General features: G+C 45.8%; 1 protein-coding gene across 1 annotated transcript; it reads left to right on the forward strand.

The window, feature by feature from the left end:
* Positions 1-5,332: 5,332 nt before the first annotated feature.
* fscn1a (fascin actin-bundling protein 1a) lies at positions 5,333-14,674 on the forward strand. The gene is made up of 5 exons (XM_080855761.1): positions 5,333-6,305; positions 10,521-10,677; positions 11,039-11,160; positions 11,656-11,823; positions 12,072-14,674. Exons 1-5 carry the CDS (start codon positions 5,483-5,485, stop codon positions 12,278-12,280), a joined length of 1,479 nt encoding a protein of 492 aa, XP_080711887.1. The 5' UTR covers positions 5,333-5,482; the 3' UTR covers positions 12,281-14,674.
* The last annotated feature ends 1,231 nt before the right edge of the window (positions 14,675-15,905 follow it).

Genomic DNA, 15,905 nt, shown 5'->3' on the forward strand with positions numbered 1-15,905 from the left:
ATGGAGTCAATGCTGTTCCTCTACAGATGGCTTACCTCACCACAGGCTGTTCCTGACCGCTTCCTGTGGCCAGTTTGAACAGCCAACAGTTTAGATATTGGTCGGCTTCAGGTAAAATCTGGATCACCCTGGAAACCGTGAGGTCCGCTGCCCATGCATGAGGCCTGGTGATGGGGTGCGTTCCCTAAGCACAGGGGAGGGATGACGCAGTTGTAGGTTGTGTAAGTTTAACGTAGGTTGTGTAAGTTTAACCTGGTTTATGAGGAGAGTTTGGGATTTGTCTGCAGTCCCACATCTGTCCCTTTTCTTTTAATAATTTCATCCTGGCAGTGCAGGCCACGCAGCAAACCTAAGGAGATTTAGAAACAAAGTACTAATTCCCAATGATGGAGGGAGTTCCTATTTGAATTAAACTACTAATCTGTCTCTGGTCTCAAGCCAAGGATGCGTCCTACCACCACCTACCAGCTATGCTAGAGGGAGACTGCAATAAACAAACGTCTCCAACAAAGACCCAGAGGATGTGGAAACAATCATTAACCTTGGAGGACACAAAAAACTACTAATAGTTGCCGTTCAGAGGCAGTTGTTGCAGCACACCGCTGTACAGTAGAGGAGCGAAGCAGTACAGTGACCTACAAAGTAAGTGAGTTATATATACAGTAGGTCACATAGGAGTAGGCCTAACCCTATAGACAACCCACTCTGGCAGCTCGGCCCTGTGGGTTGTGATAGGAGCAGGGACGTGCACAGGAATTTTGAAGGGCAGTTGCTCTGCCCTGGAAAAAAAGAGGCAACACATTCATTTCTGCCACGCCCCGTCATCTGATCGCACATTTTGCCAATATCATTTTAAACTCTCACTATCCGCCGCTGCCACGCCCCCGTCCTCTGATCGCAAATATAAACAGTATATTTCCTTTCGGAGGGGCAACTTCAGTCAAGGAGGGCAAACGGGCAGTTGCCCGAGCAACCTTAGCCTGACTCCTGTGCACGTCCCTGCATAGGAGTAGGCCCACCCCACCCCATAGACAACCCACCCTGGCAGCTCTGCTCTGTGGGTCGTGACCATGCAGCAACAGACAGCCAGTCAGCTGAAAAGATGTGAAGAGAAGCCAGGGCGGAGAAACTGCAGTTTTTTTTTAAGTTAGCAGATGAGTAGAGACAGTGGTGTAATCCAGGGTATACATACGCAGGTATACGGAGTATACCCACTTATTTTTCAGTCAGCATTGAGTATACCCACTTCTCAAAACAGGGCGTTTATCCTGTGCTGTATGGGCTGCTTAAAAAAATGAACAGTATACCCACCTCTCCAGGGACCACTACACCACTGAGTACAGATGATGCAGTCAGGCAGCTTCCATAAATAGAAAATGTAAATAATTTAAATGGATGGGCATATGGGGCATATGCAGCCATTCCACTTGCGTTCGCCTGGGTTCATTCGCTCTTAGTAACAGCGACAGAGTTTGACAAGAAGTAGCACATAAGTCTTGCCCAAATGGTGAAAGGTGAGTTTAGGTGAGTAGGTCGAAGAAGCTTCAACAACATCAAAAGCTCAGTGTAACGCCACACTAAACAATATGTCAGCAAAGCACAAACAAGCACTAAATCTAAATGAGTTTCCTCTCCCTGTCTCTCTCTCTCTCTCACAGCGGAGGACCATACGCTGACAAACAGTGGCTGGACCCAGTGAAACGTAAATGTTTACAGTCTATTACTAACAATTACCATCAGACAAGAGGAAGAGGAGCCCACGTTAACTGGCACGGGGGGGGGAGGGGCCTGAGCGTCACTGAATGAGCTGCTGTCATATTTCTTCCCATGCTCATGCAGGAAGAGCTGGGCCTCACAGAGCCAGGATGTGACATCGTGTGTGGACCAAAAGGCTGTCTGAGGATAGTTTCATGACATGTGTTCTGGACAGTACCACCTCAGCTGTCTGGGGGGGGGGGGGGGGGGGGGGGGGGTGTCGGTTAAAACAAAGAGAGTGTAGATCACTCTCACATTAAAGTCGCATTGTCATAGCATGCAGTCAATTAGTTCAAGCTCATAACTATTAATGTTAATGGTTATAACGGCTCAGAGCTAATGGCTACAAGGGGCTCAGAGTTATTTTGAAGAGGACTGTAGGTGCCTTCCTCCGGGCTTACACAAGACGCAGAGAGATGCAGAGTCACACACACACACACACACGCACGCACACACACAAACACACACACACAAGACGCAGACATTATTTTTAGTCATGGCTCCTCCATGAAGACAAGCCTCGTGGTTGTCTTCACTGCTGCTGCTGTTCAGACGCTGGAGTGGTGGAGGGGCTGCTCTCTGCTTCGCCGGGTCTTGCCTGGCATATCGCTGCAGCCTGATTGGCTGACGGGGCGAGGTGTGTGGGGTGAGTCGAGGCTGGGCTGGGATCTGGCGGCGGCTGCGTCTGCTCAGACGGCATCCGGCTGCTGATTGGCTGTCCTGACGCAGTGCTGCGGCAGCTCAGCTCAGCTCAGGCGTCGACATGCGCGTGTGTGTGTGTGTGTGTGTGTGTGTGTGTGTGTGTGTGTGTGTGCGTGACTCTGCATCTCCTACTCTCCTCCACAGGCACGAGCAGTCAGTGTCTGGGAAAGAAGGATAGAGACAGCCTGATGGATAAGAAAATCGATAGATAGTCAGATAGATAGACAGAGATAATGAACGATAGAGAAATTAAGATTGTCATTGCTTAATCAGCACTTGTGCCGTGGTTAACTGTGAGAGGATTTGAATATCACTGGAAGTGTGAACATACACAGACACACACACCCACATACTCACGTGCATGATTTTTCTTTTAGCCATCTGCAGTGTCACAGAGTCAGTGACACCGTAGCCCAATGGGGCACAGCATCTAAACTGTTAGCCTGTTCAGCTACAGCTAAGATCACACAATTACCATTGTGTTTTGATAAATAGATACACAGAGATGGGAAAAAAAACTCTTTGCCAAAAGCACATACAATATTTATATGTTTATAATTATATAAACATCAATATACCAGTTTACTGAGGTCATGGGTTTTTGTATTGTAAGAAGACTCTTTTAATGGGGAAGACTCGTCGACGAACATGATGGTGAAATTCCATGGAGACACTATTAGAAAGCCATTATTAACATATTCAAAATCCCCCGAATACACCACACATGCAAATGCTTTCCACGAATCATGATCTCTAATGCAAATATTGGAATGATTTTCAAAGAAAAAAAAAGACAGACAGTTTAATTTGTGCTCAGCTCCTGTCTGCTCCTGTCTGCAGCAAACCCGGCGATTTTTTCGCACAGGAGACAGAATGCCATCACCATGGCAACTGCTGTAGCTTTGCAGGGTGTGAACAAAGATAGCCCCTCTCTCACTCTCTTTCCCACTCCCTCCCTCCCTCCTTCCCTCCCCCTCTATCTCACTCAGAAAATACTAGATGGATGGAACTAGGTTTCAAATAACTGTCTCTGGGAAAGAAAATAAATACAGGATTAAACCAAAATGCAGTCCAAATAAATGTACTGTCTGTCACATAATCTTTTCGCCTATCAATATGTACATCTTCCACAGATGATGCCACTGTTGTCTGCATTCACGACTGATGAGTAAAAGGTTGCATGGCTGTGGTGTGAGAATGTATCCCATATCCACAGCAAAACAAATACACTTTCATTTCCAACAACAGAGCTAACCATCTGGAATGGAAGATACATCTGTGCAGCCAAGAGCGAGCTGAATTATAATAGACTGTGAACTGGAGATTGCCTTTCTAACACACCACAAACACGCATGCACAAACACGCACAAACACACTCTCTAAAACACACACACACACACACGATCACACAAATACTCTTTCACACACCACCGCTCATCCATGAGCTGTCTCCAGGATCTGGCTATGACACTAAACGACCTGTAATTACGCCCCTGTTCAGAGAATAACTCATAACTCCTGGGCATGGTTATTACAACTGTGCAATGTGCCGAGAGTCCCAACTCAACAGAGCCACAGCTTGCAGTGTGGGCTTTGCCGTACTAAACCCACTGAATTAAGGTGGGAGTATTTTTGGCATGTTATTTCTAAAATGACACATTTATTTTCGATTCTGCTTTGGATTGGTGGCAGTCACCTCACCTGACTCTCTGACAAAGTAGGTTTCTAAAGTGATTTACGAAACACTATCATAAGATAGAAACATTAAATGTGTGTCATTAAACAATTATTTTTTTAGCCAGAGTGGGGTTCCCCTGGAATGACCTGGTGTCGGCCCCTCCCCACCAAGGGCTATCTCACTGTTAGCATTGACACCAAGCCAACTTCACTGCATATCTGCTAAGGCCCTGGGGGGGGTCTACTTCGAGAGAATAGAAAAGATAAAGGTCGAATAGATAGGATTCTTCATTTAGTCGGTTCCTGATTGTCTTGTTTACATGGTAATTGTGGTCCTGAAAGAACAAGTAAGTAGATTACTGATTGGTATACAACTAGTACTGCATTCTGTATTGCATTTGCATTTGGGTATACAAAGACGACCATTTGTTCCCAGACAAATGGCAATTAAATGTAATTTTCATTTATGAGTGCAATACACTCCCAAACGTACAGCTTTACTCCCTGAGTCTGACTGCCTTTCAGAAACAGTGCAGATGGTAAGGATGGTAGACCTATACTTAAAAATACCAAGTGTATCAATTGAGACAGGGTGTAAGGAAGTAAGGTATCAAGCTCACCAGGTTTCAAGGGGTGTTTGTGGCTGTGTGGCATGCCAATATTATTTGGCCTGAGTCACTGTTTATTTGACTCCATCTTCCTGAACCTCTGATCTGCATGTTCAAACTATGAATAGATCTTTGTGAGGACAAACACACTGAGTCCTGTTTCCTCATCCTCTCCAGTGGCGATGAAAGTGGGGCTCATTTAAAAGTCAAAAAGCGCATAAGCATCAGTGTTCAGCTACTGAAAATGTGTTATGGAAATAGGAGATCACAGTTGATAACTCTCATTACACGTTTCTGACTGGACGCCCGAATTCCAATAATTCTTAGTAGAACGGTTCTTGATTTACTGTGTTATAGCACTAAATCAATACAGCGCACCATATTGGGCTGATCTATATTTGCGAAATCAAATGAACGACATGTACGGTGGTCGTGAGGTTTTAAAATTAATTGCCATTTACATACTAGGCTGTGATAGCTGAGGTTTTTGAGATTCACTTCTACACGGGGGCGGGGCGGACTGCCTGACATCATTCATCTGTATAAAAGCTGCAGCTGTGGCTCCAAGCTCGCGCTGAGAGAGGCTTCAGAACAGGGCGCGCACGCTCCCCCCAAACAAAGAGACCACTCGGACTCGGGCATTATTCCATCCACAGTGCGACAGCAGAAACATCCCCCCTTTTCACTCCAACGAAGCCTAACGAGCATCCTCTCTTCCACCACCAAAAAAACAAATCACCATGACGGCAAACGGGACCAGCGACATGCTCAAAATCCAGTTTGGGCTCATCAATTGTGGGAACAAGTATCTCACCGCCGAGACGTTCGGGTTCAAGATCAATGCCTCGGCGTCAAGCATGAAGAAGAAGCAGATTTGGACTCTGGAGCAGAATGGCGATGACTCCAACGTTTTCTTTCTGAAAAGCCACCTCGGACGGTACATTGCAGCAGACAAAGATGGCAACGTCACAGGTGAGAGTGAGACCCCGAGTGCTGATTGTGGGTTTATTATCACTGCACATGACGATGGGCGCTGGTCCCTGCAATCCGAGCCCCACAAGCGCTATCTGGGGGGCACCGAAGACCGAATTACCTGCTTCGCTCAGACAAGCTCCATTGCAGAAAAATGGAGCGTCCACATTGCTATGCACCCCCAGGTCAACATCTTCAGCATGACGAGGAAGAGGTACGCTCACCTGAGCTCCAAGCAAGATGAGATTGCCATTGACAGAGACGTCCCTTGGGGCGTCGACTCCCTGATCACCTTGGTCTTCCAGGACCAGAGGTACCACCTGCAAACATCCGATAACCGGTTCCTGGTGAACGATGGCGGCCTGGCGCTAAAGCCTGACAAGACAACTGGATACACGTTGGAGTTCAGGTCTGGAAAGGTGGCGTTTAGAGACTGTGGGGGGAAATACCTCGCCCCCTCTGGTCCCAGTGGAACCATGAAGTCCGGCAAGAGCTCCAAGGTTGGGAAAGACGAGCTTTTTGTCCTGGAGCAGAGCCATCCTCAAGTGGTGCTCACCGCAGGCAATGAGAGGAACGTATCCACCAGGCAAGGTAAGTACTTTCCCCAGTCAAAATCAAAGTGTGGTCGTAAATTGAGTGGTTGTCAGCGAGACTGGCAAATCACGGTTTAGCTGCAGATTTAATTGATTCGGTGACATGGGCGTTAAACAATAGACTGCTAATATAACTGCCAGTGGCAAATTAAAGCACTTAACCATGTATCACGCTTAATACAGAAAGGCATAGATATGATGTCATATCAAGGAAATGCCCATAGACATATGCAGTTCAGACCCAAAAGCATACACCCTAGCGTTTTCTGCCTGTGGTTCCTGTGTGGGCATGGGTGGATCTGCAGCATTTGTAATTATTGTCAGACATAAAACAGGACTCCACACGACTCAAAAGCCATCTTTAAAGCCATGCAAGTATGTGAACCCCATCATTTTACAGATGTAGAGGAGAACCATTTTGAAGCAGAAAGAATATTGGGGGGTAGCTAGGCTCCATTTTGTATTGCATTGTGAGACAATTCAATGAAATGGTTCTCTCCCCTCCCTGAACAGAACCTTTTGAAGTACAAATCGCCTGAAAAATGACTTAACATTGATTTTTAAGTTTGACCTGCAAGATATGCAGGAACTGGCTACTGGCCGGCTATTATTGCCTCATTGGGAAGTTGCCGGCATCTTGTAATTGAATTATGAGCGAACCAGCCCATTACTGTAAAATCCCAAGAGAATGGCAAAAAAAAAAAAAATCATGTCTGCAAGAATGTAACACTGGCTTCTATTGGATTTTGAACAGCTCTATCCTTTTGAAGTTGGTAAATATTTCTCTGCTGCTTTACCCTGCCATGTACCCCATCAATCTGTTTTTGTTAAAGGCAGCAAAAGCCCCCTAAGGTGACCTGGCACACATCACTGCAGACATTCGACCTCCCTCTGGCACTTGGGATGTTTTACTAGAACAAGAGTGTATTTCTAAGAGAAGTACTAGAGCCGTGCTTGTGTGTGTGTTTGTTTTTCTTTTCTTTTTGGATTTGATTCTGAGCGGCACACTGTCGCGCTTCAGACAAAGATGCTGAAAGCTTATCCGGGCTGACACTCAGTAGATGTGCAGGCAGGGCTTTTTCTGTGCCAGTGGGCTGGCCCGCTGCCAAGAGCCTGGTGTTGGCTGCGGCACGTGGTCTCTGCAGGTCCAAATAGAAAGGGGAAAAGATTCACCCGTGTGTAGCTGGCTTTGTTTCCTCATTAGGCCGTTCATTGCGTTCGTGTTTGGGATTTTGAACAAGCCTTGTGCCCTGTTCTTTTGCTGTATCTGCTTATTGGTTTTGGTTCAGAGTGAGGCATATGCCATGAGGGTTTAGGGGGGGGGGGGGGGGGTGCATCTGGATGGGGAGGGGGGTGATACAATCAGTATTTCACAAGATAATCTCGGCCCCTCCCCTCTTTAGTATTGTGATCAACCCCACACGACGTGCTGTCCAAATATGGCCTAATCACCACCAGTTGTAGGCAATCACATTATGACAAATCTGGAGCAATGCAATGTGTTTTACCCCTCAGAATCACTCCACAGACAATTGAATTTAGTGGCTTAGGGAGTAAGATTTGTATTTATTTATTTTTATTTTTACCTCCATCTTTGAACCATGTGCCTGATTTGTTGTACAGCATGTTGTAGGGCTGAGTGAATGGCCTGAGATTGTGCTGCTGCGTGTGATAAATGAGAGGAGGGGAGAGAAGAGAGAGGGAGGCTGGGGGCATGTGCCTGTGCCTGCGCTGCGGAGGGGTGGTGTGGTTGAAGGAGAACAAAGGCAGAGTGATCTGTCCTCGCCTCCTCACACTGCACCCCAGCTGCTTCTCCCCGCAGCCTCCAGAGCTCCCCGAACAATGGGGCCTCGCTGGCCAAAGGAGGCAGGGAAGCAGAGAGGCAGGCAGGGAGGCAAAGAGGCAGGCAGGGAAGCAAAGAGGCAGGCAGGGAAGCAAAGGAGGCAGGCAAGCAAAGGAGGCAGGCAGGCAAAGGAGGCAGGCAGGCAAGCAAAGGAGGCAGGCAGGCAAAGGAGGCAGGCAGGCAAAGAGGCAGGCAAGCAGGCCAACCATCTCTGTACACACAAGAGCGCAGGGAGAGAGGGAAAACCCCTGCATTCTGTAGACCTTAATGTGCTCAAGACCAGTGTGTCTCCAGCTGCTTCCCTCACCCAATTTATCAGTCTGGCTCGAGGATTAAGATTTGAGGTTTTTTCTTTTCTTCTTTATGCTGATGGCGGTCCTCTTATCTACCCCCCCCTGGCTTGTTTGGGGCTTTTACTGCCAGTTTTCAGTCTGTAGGTTTGTAGGCCATTCCTCAAGCTGAGCACAGACAGGGGTTTTTAAAGCAGATAGCGCTCTCCGTTTTATGTTTTCTTTGGGCCTGGATCTCTGCTGAGGCCATATTCATGACCAAAACAACCCCACACTGATAACCTCCACAGGAGGAGAATTGCTTATTCATGTTGTCACTTTTTTAACTTGCATTGTATTCGCATTCCATTTGTATTGTAATGATGCAGGGATGCATGTGCTATGGGGGTTGGGGGGGGGGGGGGGGTAAATGGGGCAAGTCTCCTGCTGCTGTCACCAGTTCCACACCAAGGTGATTGCACTTCCAGCGGTGCGGGGGGGAAAGCAGGGTATTGAATTGGAGCACATGGAGCTACAGGCCCGTGCCATGATCAGGGGGATCTAGTTGGTGTCTGTAAAAATGCCCCCGAGGAGGAAATTAGTTGAGTTGAGGTGGGGGAGGGGGAGAACTGATGTGTATGGCTGTGTGTGTGTGTGTGTGCCCTGGTTAGCCAGTGTTGCTTTTGGTCGCTTTAAAAAGCTGAAAGTGATGGGTGAAGATGCATCGGATTGAGAAGCGATCACGTGTTTTTTTGGGGGGGGAGGTGGTTCCTCTCCCTCTCCTCCTTGCCCTCTTGTTCCTCTTCTGTCCAGCGTTGATTTAAAGCTGGCTCTGAACCCTCTTAGTCATTCTCCCCTGCAGATTGACTGTTAGGAAGCATGTGTTTCTCATCTTGGTCATTTATTTTCCTTGCTCATTCATCCTCGCATATTTCTGCAGAAACTCAATCTGCTCTACCGAGGCCAGGCTTTGGCACGGTAATTCTTAACCATTGCCTGTTGGGCTCAACGTTTTAAAAGAGCTTGGAAAAGTATGTACACGAAGGCAATCGCAGATAAAAGAGCATCTAAGATTGTAGATTATTAAGACTAACAAGAAGGCTCCTGTCTTTGTATTGCCTTTGTGGTTTAGTGGCTCTTTTTTTTACACATTTTTCACATTTAAATCCATGTCTGTTTTCAGGCACTTAGTTGAAAATACAACATGTCTGGATTTCAGAGCTCTTCGGGATCTTGTTATTGAGGGAAGGGATAACATTAGGATATTTTCCACCCATTTGCTGTAGAAAAAAAATGAAAAGATTCTTTGTATTGTCTGCCTGACATCATACGCTAAATATACTGTATGAAGGGCTGTATGTGGACATGACTGGGCGATTCATTGGCAGTTAGCCCCCTCTATGCCTGCATTATCCTCCATAACTCCAACCACCCACCCCATTATGGCGCTTTTACTTGATTTCATAGTAAACAACTGGCCCCTCTGGTTCTTGGCCTTAGCTGAAAGTGGACTCTCTTTGTTGTCAACCCGAGCTGGAACGGATGTAGCTTCATGACCCCCTCAAGCCTAAATGTTTTCATGAAATGTCCCATTGAGCATCCTGGCATGTGCGGCGGGCCTCTGATTCCTGAGGAGATTACCTCCCCGTGGTGTTGGCAGGGTGTGTGCCACGGCAGAAGAGTGAGAAAGCACTGGCACTTAACGCTAACCGTGCAACCCAGTCGAGTCCAGAGGTCAAAGCCGCTGTAATCTTCACTCTCACCATCTCCCTGGCTTGCTTAAAGACTTATTTTGCTCAATTGAAGTCGTCAAGGCAGATCAAAGACTACATTCCTTTCTCTATGCTCGACAAATAAGCAGGATTTTAGCGGAGTAATCCTGACGGAGTATCCGTTACCATGAACGGGCTGACAGAGATTTTTGCGGGCACCGGAGAGCTGTCAGAGGCCTCTGGAGAGAGCACGGAGAGGGCGTTCCACCTACCTGAGAGGGCGTTCCACCTACCTGAAGGCGTTCCTATGTGCCAGAAAACGTGTTGTACGGAGTACCATAAAAATACCTTAACACCCACTCTGCGCCCTCTCTCTCTCCCTCTCCCAGGCATGGATCTGTCTGCCAACCAGGACGAGGAGGGTGACCAGGAGACCTTCCAGATGGAGATCAGCAAGGACACCAAGAAGTGTGCCTTCAGGACCTGCACGGGGAAGTACTGGACCCTCACTGCCAACGGTGGCCTCCAGTGCACCGCCTCCACCAAGTAAGCCACAAACTGTCCCATCTTTACTACACTCCTTTACTACACACTCACTCCTTTACTACACACTCAAATGTATCTGATCCCTGAGCCATATTAAAAAAAACATAGAGTACAAATATGGGTGAAAATAAGGTCCTTTCTAATCCTTTTTTAGGATAGGTTACACAGATTTTGTTACTTGTTGACTAACTAACTAATTGATTCATAAGTAAAGGCCGTTTTGAGATTTTGAGAAGGCTGTTTACCCGTTTTCCTAGTTATTCTAGAACACACAACGAAGTTTTGAGGATTTGTTCAGTTTAGAGCCCACGTTTTGTGATGTTTCCTCTTGGCAAACTTCTCATTGCCATTTTATCTGCAGGACTGCAAATTGCTATTTCGACATCGAATGGCGTGAGAAGAGAATTACTCTCCGTGCTGCCAATGGAAAATATGTTGCAGCCAAGAAGAATGGGCAGCTGGCAGCTACTATCGACTCTGCAGGTGAGAGAAGTGGTCCTTACCACAATTAATAGCGAGAGATTTAGGATTAATTCGGTCTACGTCTAGATGAGATTGATGCATGGCTGCGGTGGAAGCATCTACGCCGTTTAATAAGATTAATAGATCCTGTTCGGATACAGAACTCCCATGTTGATTTGTTATTCCTCTTTGGACGGAGCTCAACATGTACTTTTCTACCTCATTCACTTGATTTCACTTATTACCACCAGTAAACTTTATATACTTATCATACCTCACTTCTACCTCAATTGCTGCTAGTCTCAATTCTGTTTATTACAATTCAGTGTCATATTCTACCTTGTACTGTACATATCATATTTATTCACTTATTCCACTTTACATTTGCACATACTCTGCACTTTTATTGCTATTTTACACTTCTGGTTGGATGCTAAACTGCATTTCGTGGTCTCAGTACTTTTACTCTGTGCAATGACAATAAAGTTGAATCTAATCTCATTTTATCTAATCTAGGAGAGACTGAGGAGTTCCTCATGAAGCTCATCAACAGACCCATTATTGTTCTGCGCGGGGAACACGGCTTCATCGGCTGCAGGAAGGTGACTGGAACCCTGGACTCCAACCGCTCCTCCTATGATGTCTTTGGACTAGTGTTCCGGGACGGTGCCTACAGCCTCCAAGGTTTGTATTGGTTTATCTACAGCTCTGATGAAGAGAAGCTAACATAATGGCCACCATTTTGTTTCACTAGTTTAGTCTTTTGTAAATGTCATGATTTGGTTAATATTTACGTAGATCAGGTGTGGATTTTCTATTCAGTTCCCTTTGTGATCTGGTCATGGTCTTCCTTTCCCTATTTGAAGTATTTTGGAGGGAGGTAGCTAATGACTAAATGCCAGTATTAACCAATATGCACATTTTCTTGGTAGATTCCACTGGAAAGTACTGGATGGTGGGGAGTGAGACTTCCGTGATCAGCAGCAGTGACACCCCTGTTGAGTTCCTGTTGGAGTTCTGCGATTACAACAAGGTGGCCCTCAAGGCCATCGCCGAGGGCAAGTACCTGAGGGGCGATCATGCCGGCGTCCTGAAGGCCAACTCGGACGACTTGGACAGTTCCACCATGTGGGAATACTAGAAGCACTTAAATTTACCACTGTGGCTTTGTTTTTTTTGTATATTTCCCTTCTGTTTTTTGCATTTTAAAATGTTTTTTTTGTTTCGTTTTTTTTGTTTTCCTTATCTTAAAAGAACGTGCACAAAGAGTGTTTGATTGGTGGAGAAGTGACACTGAGGGTTTGATTGGTGGACAAGTGACACTGAGGGTTTGATTGGTGGAGAAGTGACACTGAGGGTTTTGATTGGTGGAGAAGTGACACTGAGGGTTTGATTGGTGGAGAAGTGACACTGAGGGTTTACCAGCACACTGCTCTCAGTGTGGTGTCTTAGAGAGGACTGGTTTTATTTCAAGATGGGAGGCCTTACAAGCCATCCAGCGTCATGGGATGAAATCTGCTCTGCCAAAATTCAGATTTGTCCGTCTGAAGCCCATGAAATTCCCACAGAGCTGCCCGTTAGGCATCCACTTTGAAAAGCCAAAAAAAAAAAATCCCAACGCTAGTCTCCAGACGTGTTCACTGTCTGTGCCAGTTGTTCACTGTCTTAAGAGTTCAAGCGTCTAAATTTGGGGATGGGTGGGGGCACAATACTCAAGCTGCTGCATAACAAGAGGTCGATGCCTCTCATTTCGTATCGCTTCTCTCGCATTTCCAAACACATTTTGATGAAGGGGCACCAGCTCCTGATCCTGGATCAGTTTTAGCTCGAAGGGATGATGGCTCTGAGTGAAAGAGTGTGATTCAGTATTGAAGTGCTCCTCAAGGGGTGAGCGCGCACACACACTCTGCCATATGTACAGTGTATTTTGAAAGCTGATATTCAATATAAGGGAGGATAATAACCCACAGTCCTGTTGTGTAACCTCTTCTCACCTGAGGGCCTTTAGTTTAAAAGTAGTGTTTGTACATAGCACATTAGTCTTCAGAAAGATGCCTTCTCTCTCTGTCCCTATCCTGATGCCAATCCTTGATGTATGACCCCCTCCTCGTGGTCCGCATCTGTTCACATGCCTAGAACACGCTGGCAAAAACACAGTGGTAACTGTCTGAATGTTTGTAGAAAATGTGATTTTTTTTTTTTTTGTGTCTTTGCCATTAATTGATCTAGACATTGAAGTAACCTCCCAAAACCACTGGAAGAGATGAAGTATGAAGCCTGGTCAACATGCTGACCATGCCTTGTTCACTGATTGGGAGATGGAAATGTGCTAATATCTAATTAAGAATGAACTGGATGTTATTGTTGGTGCCATTTATAATTATTGTTCATTGAGCGGGAAAAAGTAAACTGGAAACGTCTCTCAATCATCTCAGCTACGGAGATCATGAAGGAGAAAACTTAGGTGTTTCGAAAACAACCCTGCAACAAACTAAGTGGAAGTCGTCATAACATTATGTGCCGTGTAGTTGTGGGGTCTCGCATTGCTCTCCTGAAGTTATGTTGTTGCAGGTTCAACACAATATTTATGGTTAATCAAAAAGAAACCCCTCCATCCTTCTTGATCCATCCCAGTCGAGAAGGAAGGTCGTGTATGTGTTCCACTGCACACATTTGTTTTAAAGCATGAGTCTACCTGGAATGTGCACCTCATTCACTTGGAAATAATAATAATCTCAGAACTTTTTTTATTTCCTGTTTTCTCAAAGGCACAGGCATTATCATGATCTCAGTTGCATAATCGTTACGCGCTGTTACCCAAGTTGTAAATAATAATCCTTTTACACACACACAAAAAAAGGCGACTAATCAACTTGCGTGAACGCACACCACTACTACCGTCCACTGCAGTGAGAGAAGGCTGATTGTTGTGTCTCAACTTATGAAGTCAACCGTTCACAACTGGAAACAAAAGGAGATCTCATTCTTTTTTGACACCCTCACAGCTGGTGAGGGTACGTTAGTATACTGCATGACAAACAAGAGGCCAGCACTGCCTTAGTTTTCCTTAATCAGCTAAACTAACCTCATGGGTGCCGCCACTGCAAGAAAAAATAGATAAACAAAAGGCACCCCAAGATTCCACACAAGTCGTTGACAACTGGTGCTTTTCTCTTTTTTTACAAACACACCCATCACTTAACCACTACAGAAGGTGCAGCACTAATATAAATATGATTGCTGCCTGCTTTGAGCTTTATCTGAGCACAAGACTGATTTATTAGCCTGCGATTTGAATAATGGAAAAGGAAATCAGCAAGGATGCCTGATTTCTGTTTTATTGTTCTTTGGAAAGAAGGGTATGATGATGGCTGTGCCTATGTATACAGTATGGTCGTTAAACATTCCACATCTCTACTTTGTAAAAGTATTTCCTTATTTTTTCTATTATTTTGATATTGTGGTCATTCTTTTCCTTGTGCCATGGATACAACTGAGATTCAATATGAAATAAAGTAAAACATTTGAATATGAACTGGACTGGACAGGTTCTTGGGTCTTTGCCATGTTGACTGTTTTGACATTCACTAATCAACTGCTCTATAAAAACGTTTTCAGCTGGGGTGGGGGGGCATTGAAATGTAATTGAATATTAAAATTCTTTGCTAATTTTGCTTAATATAATTGAATAGCATAATCCTTAATCCTGTACACACATCCATGCAAGACCTTTATCCTTTATAGGATTATAACAATCACCATACAGTCATGTTTGCAGGCATCTCGGGCTTCAACCGTTTCCCTTTTCCTAGACTCGAGGAGACGGAGGAGCCTGAACTCTGTAAAGCCATGACTCAACCGTCCTGCGTTTACTTTGGAACTCGATCTGCTCCCCACATGAGATGGGCCCAGAATGCTTCCCCTCCCTCCCTCCCCTTCTCCTAGGGCAGAAATTGCTCACAGAGTCCTCTGGCTTTTCACTGGGTTTGAGTGCCCCGCACATGAATGAGTCCTTTGTCTCCAGGCTTGGATGTTGCTGCTACTGCAGCCATTTGCATCATGGACGGGCCTGACCCACCCACTCACATCTGTTGAGTCACGGACCACACCACAATCATACCGCATTTAAAACTGCAACACCTTAAAAAAATAAACATTTTGTCCATGAGAAAAAATTGCTCTGTAATTTTAAAACTCTATAACTACATTTGGTTATAGTTTGACTGTAGCTTTTTAGACAGCGGCGGTACAGTGAACAGCTATTTCACTGTGTTCTCATTCAAAGCCTCTGTCTGAGTGTGACTCACATGCATCCCTCATACTCAGTGGTGTACTGGTCCCTGGAGAAGTGGGTATATTTTTAATTTGTTTTAAGCAGCCCATAACAGCACAGGATAAACGCCCTGTTTTGAGAAGTGGGTATACGCAATACTGACTGAAAAATAAGTGGGTGTACTCCGTATACCTGCGTATACCCTGGACTACACCACTGCTCATTCTGCAGGAGGTGTCTTCTCCACAGAAAGTTTGGGTTACAGCCGAGGTTGACCCGTAGGAGCTAGCTGGCCCAGGGCTATAGCGTGACGAAGGCCAAGACAGCAGCTGCGAGGAGAATGGGATGAACTTATCCACACCACCCCACCATACACCCACCACACACCCCCACCCCCTCTCCGCTGACTCCTTCTCAGTCTCAGTCTTCCCTCCACCCCCCTCCATCCCCCCCTGTGAGCATTCTAATGCAATAAGGCCACCAGAACGTCTCC

Source organism: Sprattus sprattus (assembly GCF_963457725.1).
Source record: "Sprattus sprattus genome assembly, chromosome: 18".
NCBI lineage: Eukaryota > Metazoa > Chordata > Actinopteri > Clupeiformes > Clupeidae > Sprattus > Sprattus sprattus.

Coding starts and splice junctions, on each gene's coding strand:
- fscn1a (XM_080855761.1), top strand. CDS start 5,483: ATGACGGCAAACGGGACCAGCGACATGCTCAAAATCCAGTTTGGGCTC. Junction 11,161..11,655: donor AGCTACTATCGACTCTGCAG/GTGAGAGAAGTG, acceptor TATCTAATCTAG/GAGAGACTGAGGAGTTCCTC. Junction 11,824..12,071: donor CGGTGCCTACAGCCTCCAAG/GTTTGTATTGGT, acceptor TTTTCTTGGTAG/ATTCCACTGGAAAGTACTGG.